At 41.9% G+C, this 17176-nt stretch overlaps 1 protein-coding gene and 1 non-coding gene across 2 annotated transcripts; both read right to left on the bottom strand.

Annotated features, from left to right (window-relative positions):
• Positions 1–54: 54 nt before the first annotated feature.
• Positions 55–16821, bottom strand: LOC106583636 (cilia- and flagella-associated protein 100). Its single transcript, XM_014168042.2, has 15 exons — positions 16717–16821; positions 16350–16376; positions 12520–12614; positions 11991–12177; positions 10623–10690; positions 9690–9853; positions 9434–9514; positions 7897–8111; positions 7129–7225; positions 3950–3992; positions 2113–2267; positions 1665–1800; positions 1219–1421; positions 794–887; positions 55–528 (listed from the first exon to the last, which is right to left on the bottom strand). The coding sequence occupies exons 2-15, from the start codon at positions 16372–16374 to the stop codon at positions 415–417; spliced, it is 1677 nt and encodes a 558-aa protein (XP_014023517.1). The 5' UTR covers positions 16375–16376; positions 16717–16821; the 3' UTR covers positions 55–414.
• Positions 4227–4302, bottom strand: trnat-ugu (transfer RNA threonine (anticodon UGU)). Its single transcript has one exon. It is a non-coding gene; the product is annotated as a tRNA-Thr (tRNA).
• Positions 16822–17176: the final 355 nt, after the last annotated feature.

Below are 17176 nucleotides of genomic sequence, written 5' to 3'. Positions count from 1 at the left end.
ATAAGAAGCACAATAGATGAAGATGTGTAAGAATAAAACATAAGAATAATATGGTATGGCAAAATATTGTAATTTAAATCTGCTATGTTAATAAAATAATCATTCTATAAAATGTGTGGGGAGAGCACTGTCCATCTGCCTCATAAAGCTCTCCACCAAAACGAAGTCCACGTGTTCCCCACCGCCTCAAAAAAACCTCCACCCAGTCCCAAAGAAGTAGGACCTATCCCATCATGTGACATTACCAGCGCCCAATAGGGTCATTGTAAAAGCCATACTTATACCCGTCATACCCAATTATTAAAAAAGTCAGTATTTACAGTGACTCAGTCACAGCCCCACAATAGGCCAAAACAGAGATGAAAGGAGTTCCGGTCAGTTGTGGCGTATGGGGCTGTGTTGTGACTTGGCCCTTTACGTGAAGAAGTAGAGCTGCTCCTCTTTCTCCTTGTCTGAGATGTCATACACCTGGCTGGTCTTCAGCTTGCGGGCAGGGCGCTGTGATCTAGCCATCAGTTTCTTGCCAGTCTGGAGAAAAAGGCGTTATGTTAGCATCAGCAAATAAAGAGAACACAATGGTATGGTTTCTTTAGTAAAATTATATGAAATTAACTCATGACATTTATCAAATTGTATTGTACTAGAACAGCCCACTTGGTAATTAAACCAATGGCTTAGTTATGCAATATCTCATTTTAGCCTATAGGCATCTAATGATAACGTAATGTTACACACTGATTTTCGGACTATAGGATTGTAATGGTGTAGTATTGAGGCAGATTGTGTGACTGACTGTTTTCTTGACGTCAGCCTGGGCTCTCTTCAGGGCCCTCTTCAGCCTCTCTTCCTGGTGCTGCTTGTCCTGATGCATCTTCTCATCACGCAGCCTGGGGAAGGGTTAGGGTTAGGAAGTGATTATAGGGGGGAAAGAGAAGGGTAGATTCATTTAATCTAAACAGCTAGATACGTTTCAAACTAAAAAATCAATCATCTGCTCTGGTACTCAGCTATCACATGGAACATGAAATATAATAGGGCCCAAGTCCAATTGCACAGACCTGAGTTTCTTCCTCTGCATCAACTAACCACGTTCATGAACTAACCAAAGGCAACTAGGCAACGCTTAAAGCCTAAGGACCTAGAGATTTAAATGGAATAGGGCCAAAGTGACTAGCCTATTTCACGGTCCTACGAGGCTGCGTTCCAGTTCTTACGTACCTGAACCTCCTCTCCTTTTCCTTGGCCCTCTCGGCCAGCACCAGCCGCTCCTTGGGGACGATCTCCACGTTCTCCAGCAGCTCGTCCAGGCGGCTCTCGATGGCCTTCAGCATTTGCAGCGTGCTCAGGTTGGCCTCGCTGTCGCCCACGCAGACCCGGTACACCTCCTCTACCTTAGCGCCCAGGGAGTCAAACATACCCTCCTTCAGAGTAGAGGAGGGAGAGGGAGGAGGAGAAAGAACAAGAGAGTGAAATATCTATGTGATCTAAGGCCAATGACTGGCACACCACTGGTATTAGCATGTCCTCTTATTCTCAGCATGTCCGTCTTATTCTATGGTAAAAGTTGTCCGTAGTCACAGATCTAGGATCGGCTTACTTTCCCAAAATCCTAACATCAACCATGTACTCTAAACTGACCTTAGATCAGCAACTTTTTTTCCTACCTTGTCGTCCGACTTGTACTTCCCAAAGTTGAAGAGGCGGGCCCTCAGCTCCAGCTCGGCAGCCCGTTCCCTCTCCCTGTGGATGGTGTGGGTCATGATGTCTATCTGCTGGGTCAGCTGGTTGGTCTCCACCTCCCTTCAGAGAGGGGGATGTGTGCACACAAATAGAAACAAATGCAAGTGAGGAAAGAGAGAAGGAACTATAGAGGGTAGAGTTGACCTAAAACCTTGCTCTTGTCAATGTCAGTCAACATCATTTCTCGTCCTCCTTTTTATAAGTGAAGTCCGACTGTACGAGCACCCACATTACGTAGAGATCAACTCTGCTATACCATTGAGTTCTAGCCTATCTACAATAACTTTATGGTATTCTACATTCACTTTCAACTTGGCCCTCACTTCCCTCTCTATCTACCTCTGACCTCTATCCCCTGCAGACCTTTCTTACATCTTCTTGCGGTTGTAGTCCATGACCTGTCGGAACTCCTCCTGGGCATCTTCGGTCTCCCTGGAGTTCTGGATCAGAGAGAGGTTCTGCTCTTCCAGCTCTGTCAGCAGCTCCAGCAGCTGCCTGGGGTCCCTGAAGTACAGCTCCGGGTCCTCCTGCAAGGGGCAACAAACACCACATACAGATGACAGACTTCTTTTGGGGTAAGTGGAAAACTAAGGGTAAAGTTTATCAAACATTTAAGGGAAAGATGTCCTTTAACAGGAAGCTAGCTGGCCTAGATGCGAGTAGTGGGGTTTGAGTTCGGCATTGTCAGATTTGGGGCTGGTAATCCTAGTCCTGCTCTCTTAAAAATAAAGGTTAAAGTTGGAACCAAATAAGGTTTCTAAGAGCGATGCCATATGGGGAACCATTTTAGGTTCTCTGAAGAAACTTAAATTAGATGGTTATGTGAAGAACCATACAAATCTCCGGGTAGAAACAAAAACCAGAAATGTTTCGGCCCTCTAGGACCGGAATTGAATAGTCCTGCTGTAGGGTCTTGAGCCTTATATGCATATTTCCCAGGGTGCCTTTCAAGTGAATTTTAGAGTTACAAGTACCACCCATGACTGTGTTTGCTAGAGACAGAGACAATGTTGTTGCATTAATTCATTTTCATTACTGTGGTCTTAACTAAGTGAATATGAGAAAATACAACACTACCTAAAGGATTTAAACTAGAACAATCATTTCAGTAATGGGTGCAATAAATCCAAGTAACAGATTGGATTAGTTTAGGAAAATCTGTTATTTATATTTGAGTAGTGTAAAATGAATTAATAAATCAATGTACATGCAAAAAACGATATTGAAACAAGCAATTCTAAAAATCTACCTGCAATAAAGCATGCTGGGAAATATGATAATGATGGGCGTGGTTTTGGTCCAACTCTGGTTATTAACATCAACACGGGTTCTTTTACACCTCTGAGAGTCAATTGAACTCTTTACAGTATTAATTAAACTCCTGAATCAACACTAGAAATATTACACTGAAAAAGCAACAGTAGTTATCAGTGGCCAATTTGCTGTGCGCTAGGAAAGGGAGACATCCGCAGGCTTCCATACATTTCAAGAATTCTGAAAAACCGTAGATGCCACGCCAAGAAACCGACACTTAACTCAAAGGTTCTTTATCGGGCAAATGTTCTCCATGGAATATTAAGAGCTGTGAAGAACCATTTAAGAACCTTCACCTTTTTCAGTGTGGAGTAAAGATATTTTAAGCAGACCTGGGTTCAAATACATGTGTATTCGAGTATCTATAATTAAATTTTAGTATTTTGAAATACACAGCCCAAAACTACTTTTATTTGATTATTTGAATGGTTATGTGTTAAAAACCAAATAGTCTACCAAATTATATTTGAGAGTGTTTTCAAATACTATTTTCAAATACCTGGGTTAAATGCATGGGAGTGTATTTGAGTCAGTGTATTAGTGTTTTCAAATACTTTCCAAGTGTATTTCCAAATACAGTAAAATATTCAACTACTTTTATCAAATAAAAGATATCTGAATACTTACTCTGAATGTATGTGAAAGTAATTGAGATATGTTAAATAGTATTTAAACTCAGATTTAAACTCTCCATTGAGCTTGCTTTTTAGGCCTGGGGCTTAATCTGTGTCCAGAAAACCAGACCATTACATGTTCTGTCATATTCAGGCTGAATTCACATTTTATTCAAACCGTCTCATTCATAAAATTCTGGTGTCAGCTTATCGATGGCTGAAATTTGCCAGAAAGCAGTTGTCTTCCAGCGTAATTCTGATCTTCTAAAGTTGAAACTAACCTCATATTCAGAGCTGTCAGTCTTCAGCTCTGCCACATGGTTCCTGAAAAGACAGGAATTCAGCACTATAGCAACAATTAGAGCATATAACATGGTCATCACGCAATGCAAATAGTCTGGGTAGCCATTTGGTTAGATGTTCAGGAGTCTTATGGCTTGGGGGTAGAAGCTGTTTAGAACATTTTTACATTTACGTTTTAGTCATTTAGCAGACGCTCTTATCCAGAGCGACTTAAAGCAGTGAATGCATACATTTCATACATTTTTGTCTCCGTACTGGTCCCCCGTGGGAATCGAACCCACAACCCTGGCGTTACAAACACCATGCTCTACCAACTGAGCCACACGTGACCTAGAAGCCTTTTGGACCTACACTTGGCGCTCCGGTACCGTTTGCCGTGAGGTAGCAGAGAGAACAGTCTATGACCAGGGTGGCTGGAGTCTTTGACAATTTTTAGGGGCTTCCTCTGACACCTCCTGGTATAGAGGTCCTGGATGGCAGGGAGCTTGGCCCCAGTGATGTACTGGGTCGTACGCACTACCCTCTGTAGTACCTTGCGGTCGGAGGCCGAGTAGTTGCCATACCAGGCAGTGATGCAACCAGTCAGGATGCTCTCGATGGTGCAGCTGTAGAACCTTTTGAGGATCTGAGGACCCATGCCAAATCTTTTCAGTCTCCTGAGAGGGAATAGGTTTTGTCGTGCCCTCTTCATGACCATCTTGGTGTGCTTGGACCATGTTAGTTTGTTGGTGATGTGGACACCAAGAAACTTGAAGCTCTCAACCTGCTCCACTACAGCCCTGTTGATGAGAATGAGGGCGTGCTTGGTCTTCCTTTTCCTATAGTCCACAATCATCTCCTTTGTCTTGATCACGTTGCGGGAGAGGTTGTTGTCCTGGCACCACACGGCCAGTTCTCTGACCACCTCCCTATAGGCTGTCTCATCGTTGTCGGTGATCAGGCCTACCACTGTTGTGTCATCGGCAAACTTAATGATGGTGTTGGAGTCCGTGCAGTCATGAGTGAACAGGGAGTACAGGAGGGGACGGAGCACGCACCCCTGAGGGGTCCTTGTGTTGAGGATCAGCGTGGCGGATGTGTTGTTACCTACCCTTACCACCCGGGGGCAGCCCGTCAGGAAGTCCAGGATCCAGTTGCAGAGGGAGGTGTTTAGTCCCAGGGTCCTTAGCTTATTGATGAGCTTTGAGGGCACTATGGTGTTTAACTCTGAGGTGTAGTCAATGAATAGCATTCTCACATAGGTTTCCCTTTTGTCCAGGTGGGAAAGGGCAGTGTGGAGTGCAACAGAGATTGCATCATCTGTGGATCTGTTAGGGCGGTATGCAAATTGGAGTGGGTCTAGGGTTTCTGAGATAATGGTGTTGATGTGGGCCATGACCAGCCTTTCAAAGCACTTCATGGCTACAGATGTGAGTGCTACGGGTCGGTAGTCATTTAGGCAGGTTACCTTAGTGTACTTGGGCACAGAGGGTATTACAGACTTGGACAGGGAGAGGTTTAAAATGTCAGTGAAGACACTTGCCAGTTGGTCAGCGCATGTTCGCAGTACACGTCCTGGTAATCCGCGGCCTTGTGAATGTTGACCTGTTCAAAGGTCTTACTCACATCGGCTGCGGAGAGCGTGATCACACAGTCGTCCGGAGCAGCTGGTGCTCTCATGCATGTTTCAGTGTTAGCTGGTGTAGTCCAATTCGATCTTAGTCCTGTATTGACACTTTGCCTGTTAGATGGTTTGTTGGAGGGCATAGCGGGATTTCTTAAAAGCTTCCTGGTTAGGGTCCCGCTCCTTGAAAGCTGCAGCTCTAGCTTTTAGCTCAGTGCGGATGTTGCCTGTAATCCATAGCTTCTGGTTGGGGTATGTACGTACAGTCACTGTGGGGACGACATCATCGATGCACTTATTGATGAAGCCAATGACTGATGTGGTGTACTCCTCAATGCCATAGGAAGAATCCCGGAACATATTCCAGTCTGTGCTAGCAAAACAGTCCTGTAGTTTAGCATCTGCTTCATCTGACCACTTTTTATTGACCGAGGAACTGGTGCTTCCTGCTTTAATTTTAGCTCGAAAAACAGGAATCAGGAGGATAGAATTATGGTCAGATTTGACAAATGGAGGGTGAGTGAGAGCTTTGTACGCGTCTCTGTGTGTGGAGTAAAGGTTGTCTAGAGTTTTTTTCCCTCTGGTTGCACATTTAACATAATGATAGAAATTTGGTAAAACAGATTTAAGTTTCCCTGCATTAACGTCCCCGGCCACCAGGAGTGTCGCCTCTGGATGAGCGTTTTCCTATTTGCTTATGGCGGAATACAGCTCATTGAGTGCAGTCTTAGTGTCAGCATCGGTCTGTGGTGGTATGTAGACAGCTACGAAAAATACAGAGGAAAACTCTCTAGGTAGATAGTGTGGTCTACAGCTTATCATGAGATACTCTAACTCAGGCGAGCAAAACCTTGAGACTTCCTTAGATATCGTGCATCAGCTGTTGTTTACATATATGCATAGTCTGCCACCCCTCGTCTTATCAGACGCCGCTGTTCTATTCTGCAAATACAGCGTATAACCAGCCAGCTGTATGTTGATAATGTCACCGTTCTGCCACGACTCCGTGAAGCATGAGATATTACTGTTTTTAATGTCCCGTTGGTCGTTTAATCTTCCTCGTAGGTCGTCGATTTTATTTTACAATGATTGCATGTTAGCTAGTAGAACTGAAGGCAGGGGGGGTTTATTCGATCGCCTACGAATTCTCAGAAGGCAGCTCGACCTTTGTCCTCTTTTTCTCCGTCGTCTCTTCACGCAAATGACAGGGATTTGGGCCTGTTGCTGGGAAAGCAGTATGTCCTTCACGTCGGACTCGTTAAAGGAAAAAAAAGCTTCTGCCAGTTTGTGGTGAGTAATCACTGTTCTGATGTCCAGAAGTTATTTTCGGTCATAAGAGATGGTAGCAGCAACATTATGTACAAAATAAGTAAAAAAAAATAAGTTACAAACATAAAAACACAATCGGTTAGGAGCCTATAAAATGTCAGCCATCTTTTCCGCCGATGTCTTCCACTTATTTACAATGACTTACACACACACACACACACACACACACACACACACACACACACACACACACACACACACACACACACACACACAAACACTCACAATTTGTCACTCCGACCTGTCGACTGTCTAGAGGGGGTCCTAGCATCCCGGATAGGTGGCAACTCTCGGCCCGCAAAGGACTCCTTACTGTCCGTAGCTGTGTGTGCGTGTGTATATGTGTAAGAGAGAGAGCGAGAGAGAGAGAGCAAGAAAGAGAGAGACAGAAAGAGAGAGAGAGATCGACAAAGATACAGAAAGAGAGAGACAGAGAGAGACAGAAAGAGAGAGAGAGATCGACAAAGATACAGAAAGAGAGAGACAGAGAGAGACAGAAAGAGAGAGAGAGATCGACAAAGATACAGAAAGAGAGAGACAGAGATCGACAAAGAGACAGAGAGACAGAGAGACAGAGAGACAGACAGACAGAGAGACAGACAGACAGACAGACAGACAGACAGACAGACAGACAGACAGACAGACAGACAGACAGACAGACAGACAGACAGACAGACAGACAGACAGACAGACAGATAGACAGAGACAGATAGACAGATAGACAGATAGATAGATAGATAGATAGATAGATAGAGAGAGAGAGATAGAGAGATGGACAGAGAGATAGACTTAGAGACAGAGTTAGAGAGATAGAGATAGCAAGACAGAGAAAGCAAGACAGATAGCAAGACAGAGATAGCAAGACAGAGATAGCAATACAGAGGGGGAGAGAGAGACAGAGAGAGAGACTTATAAAAAGGGAACTTTAGTGTAAACACAATAGAGCATCACATCCTGTATGTTTTATAACAAACACTAAGAAAGAACACATACTAGTACGTCTTTTCGGAGTAGCCCTCTCATCTTTGTCTTTCTCTTTGGGCTTGTCCTTGGTGGCAGACTTGGTGGCAGACCTGGTGGCAGACTTGAGTTTAAGGGTCTTGGCCTTCGCCCTATGTGCCTCTTGCCACTCTAGAGGGGACAGCTTGAAGAGGAACTCCTTGTGCATTTTGAACTCCTTCATGATGTCCTCAAACTTAGAGATGTCACTGCAGGGGGAGAGCACACACGCACACAAACGAACGAAGGCATGAACATGTGCACACACACATCCTTGAGATATACATGATATACACGTACATTATGCATTGATGTTATAGTTGATTTACAGCTACAGTTCCAATATTATACTGAGGTAGGAGGCCATGCCCATCTTAACTGTAATGCTCTGTGTGTTACCCACCTCTTAATGGTCACCATCTTAACTGTAATGCTCTGTGTGTTACCCACCTCTTAATGGTCACCATCTTAACTGTAATGCTCTGTGTGTTACCCACCTCTTAATGGTCACCATCTTAACTGTAATGCTCTGTGTGTTACCCACCTCTTAATGGTCACCATCTTAACTGTAATGCTCTGTGTGTTACCCACCTCTTAATGGTCACCATCTTAACTGTAATGCTCTGTGTGTTACCCACCTCTTAATGGTCACCATCTTAACTGTAATGCTCTGTGTGTTACCCACCTCTTAATGGTCACCATCTTAACTGTAATGCTCTGTGTGTTACCCACCTCTTAATGGTCACCATCTTAACTGTAATGCTCTGTGTGTTACCCACCTCTTAATGGTCACCATCTTAACTGTAATGCTCTGTGTGTTACCCACCTCTTAATGGTCACCATCTTAACTGTAATGCTCTGTGTGTTACCCACCTCTTAATGGTCACCATCTTAACTGTAATGCTCTGTGTGTTACCCACCTCTTAATGGTCACCATCTTAACTGTAATGCTCTGTGTGTTACCCACCTCTTAATGGTCACCATCTTAACTGTAATGCTCTGTGTGTTACCCACCTCTTAATGGTCACCATCTTAACTGTAATGCTCTGTGTGTTACCCACCTCTTAATGGTCACCATCTTAACTGTAATGCTCTGTGTGTTACCCACCTCTTAATGGTCACCATCTTAACTGTAATGCTCTGTGTGTTACCCACCTCTTAATGGTCACCATCTTAACTGTAATGCTCTGTGTGTTACCCACCTCTTAATGGTCACCATCTTAACTGTAATGCTCTGTGTGTTACCCACCTCTTAACGGTCACCATCTTAACTGTAATGCTCTGTGTGTTACCCACCTCTTAATGGTCACCATCTTAACTGTAATGCTCTGTGTCTTACCCACCTCTTAATGGTCACCATCTTAACTGTAATGCTCTGTGTGTTACCCACCTCTTAATGGTCACCATCTTAACTGTAATGCTCTGTGTGTTACCCACCTCTTAATGGTCACCATCTTAACTGTAATGCTCTGTGTGTTACCCACCTCTTAATGGTCACCATCTTAACTGTAATGCTCTGTGTGTTACCCACCTCTTAATGGTCACCATCCTGGTTGTGATCCTCTTGATCTCAGACATCTTCTCCATTTTCACTTTGGTCTCCAACTCAGCACTGTGCAAAATGGAGACACCATGTGACTTTAAGAAGACAATACTTTGGACATACTGTACATCTAACACATTGTTAGTTACACTTTGATGTCCTCCACTGACTTTTCTATAGATCTCTACGTGTTGGGGTATGGGTTAGTGTTACGTTGTGAGAATGTTATTTGTCGGTTACTTACACTTTGATGGCCTCCACAGAGTTCTTGTCGTTCTCTTTAAGGAATTGGTCAAAGATGATGGCGTCGTCCTCTAGGAACTGCTCGGCGTGCGTCAGCTTCCTCTCCTCTGCCGCTGCCACTTTCTCCAGCTGCTCTATCTCTCCACGCTTCACCGCCAGGGAGTACTGAGAGAGGGAGTGTTGGGGCGAGAGAGAGAGATGGGGGAGATATGGATGAGGAGGAACATACCGGGAAGGATGGATGGATAGCAGTGGAGGCTGCTGAGGGGAGAACAGCTCATAATAAAGTCTGGAATGGAGCCAATGGAATGGCATCAAACCATGTGTTTCATGTATTTGATGCCATTCCACCTACTCCACTCCAGCCATTACCACGAGCCCGTCCTCCCCAATTAAGTTGCCACCAACCAGATAGATAGATAGATAGATAGATAGATAGATAGATAGATAGATAGATAGATAGATAGATAGATAGATAGATAGATAGATAGATAGATAGATAGATAGATAGATAGATAGATAGATAGATAGATAGATAGATAGATAGATAGATAGATAGATAGATAGATAGATAGATAGATAGATAGATAGATAGATAGATAGATAGATAGATAGATAGATAGATAGATAGATAGATAGATAGATAGATAGATAGATAGATAGATAGATAGATAGATAGATAGATAGATAGATAGATAGATAGATAGATATCAGTAGGTGGAGAATCCCAGAAACATGTGGGAGGTGGAGAAAGCTTGTATTGACTGTACCTACACATGGGCTACCCTTCACTAGTGAAAACCAATGAAAACATAACAATTACATTATCAATTATGTAAAGACCGAATATCTGCAGACACATTCCAGTTGTCGTCGATCAAGATCATAACATGATTACCAGGTCAGTTTATATGGACTGTTGTTCCCTTCTTACCTCCAACAGAAACATCTCCTTTTTCTGGTTGATAAAGTCATTTATGCTCTCTTTGTCTATATTACAATCTGAGGAGAAACGGTAGGGTTGGTTACACAGCATGACATTGTTAAACGATGGGACTGAGGTTGAGTATAGAGGCAAAGAGCCAATGACAAAGGCTTTTGATTTTCCATAAGAATGATTTCAGTCGTATCAATGACTTCAGTGCAAGCCTAAGGCCTTTGTGTTTAGACCTACACTGTATGTGTGTGTAGACCTAAAGTGTGTGTGTTAACATGTACACTGAGTGTACAAAACATAAGAAAAACCTTGCTAATATTGAGTTGCATCCCCTTTTGCCTTCAGAACCGTCAGGGCATGGACTCTACAAGGTGTCGAAAGTGTTCCACAGGGATGCTGGCTCATGTTGACTCCAGTGCTTCCCACAGTTGTGTCAAGATGGCTGGATGTCCTTTGAGGAGTGAACTATTCTAGACCACCCGAGCCACTGATTGTTCACACCGCTACCATCCAGAAGGCGAGTTCAGTACAGGTGCATCAAAGCTGGGACCCGAGAGACTGAAGAACAGCTTCTATCTCAAGGCCATCAGACTGTTAAACAGCCATCACTAACTCAGAGAGGCTGCTGCCCACATTGAGACCCAATCACTGGACACTTTAATAAAATGGATCACTAGTCACTTTGAACAATTCCATTCTAAATAATGCCACTTTAATAATGTTTACGTATCTTACATTACTCAAATCACATGTATATACTGTATTTTGCACCATCCTTGCCTATGCACCTTGCCTATGCCGCTCGGCTATCGCTCGTTCATATACTTACATGTACATTAGATTTGTGTGTATTAGGTAGTGGTTGGGGAATTGTTAGATTACTTGTTAGATATCACTGCACTGTCAGAACAAGAAGCACAAGCATTTCGCTACACTCGCATTAACATCTGCTAACCATGTGTATGTGACAAATAAAATGTGATTTGAAACTGTTGAGCGTGAAAAACCCAGCAGCACTGCAGTTCTTGACACACACAAACCCGTTCAAAGGCACTTCAAATTTTGTCTTGCCTATTCACCCTCTGAATCGCACACATACACAATCCATGTCTCAATTGTCTCAAGGCTTAAAAATCCTTCTTTAACCTGTTTCCTCCCCTTCATCTACACTGATGAAGTGAATTTAACAAGTGACATCAATAAGGGATCACAGTTTTCACCTGGTCAGTCTACTTAATGGAAAGAGCAGGTGTTCCTAATGTTTTGTACACTCAGTGTATATCAATTATGGTGTAGCAACATGGTGTTTGTGTGTGTGTGTGTTTGTGTCCGTGCACGTGTGTCTGTCTTTCTGTCTGTCACCACCTTTGATCATGGCCGCCCTCCAGGCAGGGGTGTTTTGTAGCTCGGCCAGCCTGCTCTCCTCCCCTCCTTGCTGGGCTGTGTCCTCTTCCTCCAGCTCCTCTCTCAGCTTCCTGCGGAGGTCAGCCTGCTTGGCCTTCATACGGCCTGCATACGTCACCTTCTCATGGACCTGCAAGCCCAACTGGCTCTGCAGCTCAGGGAAAGAAGATAGGTGCATGTTTTAACCTGATGTTGGCCAGATACCAGTTGGACAGAGGTAACTGAACAGTAACCATGTGTGTAATGCATTGAAAAATATATATTTTGGCCGGGATTCAATCTGATTATGGGCTATAGGCATTGCTGCTTTTAAAGGCAATGCTCCTGAGTTCGGGAAGATCCCATTCCTGGTAAATGCTGTATATGTTCTCTCATTCAGAAATTGCCTTTAACATCCGCAATGCCTATACCCCGCGATCGGATTGAAACCCTGCCCAGGCCGCTTTGTCAACAATTGGATTGAATGGATAATAACAACGCATATACACACCAGTTTCCTGCTCTCCTTTTCCTTCTTCCTGATCGGGAAAATGTTGTCATTGAGCACTTCGAAAGGGTTTGCCCTAGGCTTCAGTTTACCAACATCTTCACACGTTGCAATAAAAACAGGGACAAATGTCAACGGAGAAGAGTAGCCCTTGTATTTAAACCAGTACCAGTACAATAATCTCTCCAAAACAGCATGCATGTTGTAACAACACACTACCAAGAATTAACTGGTACTACTATGTCACTGTCTTTTTTAGGATGGTGTCATACATTTCCGAACCCCAACTGTTGATTACATTTTCCATACAATTTGTTTTTATCTACAGTAGTTTATAAATGGGGTTAACCCTAGACTGGGATTTAGTGGGACTAGAGTGATGTCAAATGGAACACGCAGTGAATGGAAATGAATGGAATTGGATCAGGTGGTTCCCACGACTACTTCCTACTCTCTTTTATGACAGAATCATTCTCGGGTTACCTCAGACTGACTCATTATCAATATTACAAGTAATGCTAACCAGTTAGTCAGATCAGGGTTTCCCAAACTCAGTTCTGGGGCCCCTAGCACTACACAGCTGATTCAAAGAATCAAAGCTTGATGATGAGTTGATTATTTGAATCAGCTGTGTAGTGTTACGGTAAAAACCAAAATCTGGGGGGTCAATGACTTGGTGGCACTCGCCGACTGGGCAACTATCAGAAGACCTGTCAGCATGGTTGGTCCACCTGTCAAATAGGATCATATAGAAAATCTAAACTAGAATTCACCCCAGTAGAAATACCAGGCTATTATGTGTTTAGTAGCCTAGTCTTGCGTTGCCAGCCCTCCAAATCCTGTCTCATTCACAGCCATTGTTCGTACAGCATCAGTGTTAAGATGAAGACATTGTTAGTACAGTATCAGTGTTAAGATGAAGACATTGTTAGTACAGTATCAGTGTTAAGATGAAGACATTGCTAGTACAGTATCAGTGTTAAGATGAAGACATTGTTAGTACAGCATCAGTGTTAAGATGAAGACATTGTTAGTACAGTATCAGTGTTAAGATGAAGACATTGTTCGCACAGCATCAGTGTTAAGATGAAGACATTGCTAGTACAGTATCAGTGTTAAGATGAAGACATTGTTCGTACAGTATCAGTGTTAAGATGAAGACATTGTTAGTACAGCATCAGTGTTAAGATGAAGACATTGTTAGTACAGTATCAGTGTTATGATGAAGACATTGTTCGTACAGCATCAGTGCATCAAGATGAAGACATTATCAGTACAGCATCAGTGTTAAGATGAAGACATTGTTAGTACAGCATCAGTGGTAAGATGAAGACATTGTTAGTACAGCATCAGTGTTAAGATGAAGACATTGTTAGTACAGCATCAGTGCATCAAGATGAAGACATTATCAGTATAGCATCAGTGTTAAGATGAAGACATTGTTAGTACAGCATCAGTGTTAAGATGAAGACATCAGTACAGCATCAGTGTTAAGATGAAGACATCAGTACAGCATCAGTGTTAAGATGAAGACATTGTTAGTACAGTATCAGTGTTAAGATGAAGACATCAGTACAGCATCAGTGGTAAGATGAAGACATTGTTAGTACAGCATCAGTGTTAAGATGAAGACATTGTTAGTACAGTATCAGTGTTAAGATGAAGACATTGTTAGTACAGTATCAGTGTTAAGATGAAGACATTGTTCGTACAGCATCAGTGCATCAAGATGAAGACATTATCAGTACAGCATCAGTGTTAAGATGAAGACATTGTTAGTACAGTATCAGTGTTAAGATGAAGACATTGTTCGTACAGCATCAGTGCATCAAGATGAAGACATTATCAGTACAGCATCAGTGTTAAGATGAAGACATTGTTAGTACAGTATCAGTGTTAAGATGAAGACATTGTTAGTACAGCATCAGTGTTAAGATGAAGACATTATAAGTACAGCATCAGTGTTAAGATGAAGACATTGTTAGTACAGCATCAGTGTTAAGATGAAGACATTGTTAGTACAGTATCAGTGTGTCAAGATGAAGACATCAGTACAGCATCAGTGTTAAGATGAAGACATTGTTAGTACAGTATCAGTGTTAAGATGAAGACATTGTTCGCACAGCATCAGTGTTAAGATGAAGACATTGTTAGTACAGCATCAGTGTTAAGATGAAGACATTGTTAGTACAGCATCAGTGTTAAGATGAAGACATTGTTAGTACAGTATCAGTGTTAAGATGAAGACATTGTTCGTACAGTATCAGTGTTAAGATGAAGACATTGTTAGTACAGTATCAGTGTTAAGATGAAGACATTGTTAGTACAGCATCAGTGTTAAGATGAAGACATTGTTCGTACAGTATCAGTGTGTTAAGATGAAGACATTGTTAGTACAGCATCAGTGTTAAGATGAAGACATTGTTAGTACAGTATCAGTGGTAAGATGAAGACATTGTTAGTACAGCATCAGTGTTAAGATGAAGACATTGTTCGTACAGTATCAGTGTTAAGATGAAGACATTGTTAGTACAGTATCAGTGTTAAGATGAAGACATTGTTAGTACAGCATCAGTGTTAAGATGAAGACATTGTTAGTACAGCATCAGTGTTAAGATGAAGACATTGTTAGTACAGCATCAGTGTTAAGATGAAGACATTGTTAGTACAGTATCAGTGTTAAGATGAAGACATTGTTCGTACAGTATCAGTGTTAAGATGAAGACATTGTTAGTGCAGTATCAGTGTTAAGATGAAGACATTGTTAGTACAGCATCAGTGTTAAGATGAAGACATTGTTAGTACAGCATCAGTGTTAAGATGAAGACATTGTTAGTACAGCATCAGTGTTAAGATGAAGACATTGTTAGTACAGTATCAGTGTTAAGATGAAGACATTGTTAGTACAGTATCAGTGTTAAGATGAAGACATTGTTAGTACAGTATCAGTGTTAAGATGAAGACATTGTTAGTACAGCATCAGTGTTAAGATGAAGACATTGTTAGTACAGTATCAGTGTTAAGATGAAGACATTGTTAGTACAGCATCAGTGTTAAGATGAAGACATTGTTAGTACAGCATCAGTGTTAAGATGAAGACATTGTTAGTACAGCATCAGTGTTAAGATGAAGACATTGCTAGTACAGTATCAGTGTTAAGATGAAGACATTGTTTGTACAGCATCAGTGTTAAGATGAAGACATTGTTAGTACAGCATCAGTGTTAAGATGAAGCCATTGTTAGTACAGCATCAGTGTTAAGATGAAGACATTGTTAGTACAGCATCAGTGTTAAGATGAAGACATTGTTAGTACAGTATCAGTGTTAAGATGAAGACATTGTTCGTACAGCATCAGTGTTAAGATGAAGACATTGTTAGTACAGTATCAGTGTTAAGATGAAGACATTGTCAGTACAGCATCAGTGTTAAGATGAAGACATCAGTACAGCATCAGTGTTAAGATGAAGACATTGTTAGTACAGTATCAGTGTTAAGATGAAGACATTATCAGTAGAGCATCAGTTTGTCAAAATTAAGATTTATAAAACAATTCAGATGTTGAATCTTAATTTGATCACCCTGTTGCTGGAGAACTTTGATGCAATGCAGGAAATGTAAAACGTGTAGTGTATTTGAGGTTTAAAAAGGCTTCTTAAGTTTTTAATTTCCACTTTGAAATTTCAGACTTGATTTTCCTTTATGAAAAACATATCAACCCATGCAAAACTGGCCATTAATTATAATCCACATAATTCACATTTCCTGTTGCTGCAGGATTATTTTCCTGCTGTAGCAAACTGTCTCAAATTAAGATCCGTCGTGTCTACTTACAGTGCCTTGATGCTGGTGACAACATCCCTAGAGTAGAAAGTGAATGCAAGTTACCACAATTAGGGGCGCGAATACTTGTAAAAAAGGGACCGTTTTTTTTCTTCATACATTGCATGCCAATTATTACTTAATCTAATAAATATCCCAACACTGTATAGGCCCAGGGTGTTCAATGTAGCATAGAATGTTACCAATGGTGAATATGCCTAGTTGTTTTCTTTATCTAGAGAATGTTACAATGTTTCAAAAAATCGAACAACAACGTAGCCAAATTGGCTTGTGACATGCCAAATATTTCCCCAACCAATTTAAGCGAATTATTGTCAGGGTAAATAAAATACGGTTTTGTTTTAACACCTTTCCTTACCTTCAATTTGATTTAACACTTGCCAATGTCTTCTGCTGACACTTTGTCATATTAGCATCTTGAGAGAGTTCTGCCGTACTTTGGAATTGGAACTCGATTGTTCCGAGTTTGCGTTCTGTTGCCGTGGTAACGTCATTCTTCAGAAGGGTCTATTTTCTTACCACTAGATGACGCTGTTTCCCAACATTCTCCTCAGTCTCAAACGCGTTTTTAATAGGACTTCATTCAAAAAGACTGTCAGGGATTTTGGGAGTTAGATTGTTAAGCATCAAATTGGCCTGGAGGTCTCATTTGTTTACTTTGGGCACAGAAAACTATTTGATAGGTTATTAAAGCACAGCTGACCATTTTGAATATGAGTCAGACCACCAAATGCTATATTTGCACCCTTTTTTGCATAGCTGCGCAGATGGCAGACAGTGTGTATGGCGTTGTGTGGGCGAGTGGTTTGCTGATGTCA

This window comes from Salmo salar, chromosome ssa22 (genome assembly GCF_905237065.1).
Source record: "Salmo salar chromosome ssa22, Ssal_v3.1, whole genome shotgun sequence".
Lineage (NCBI taxonomy): Eukaryota > Metazoa > Chordata > Actinopteri > Salmoniformes > Salmonidae > Salmo > Salmo salar.
This window is presented reverse-complemented; position numbering and strand designations above follow the sequence as displayed.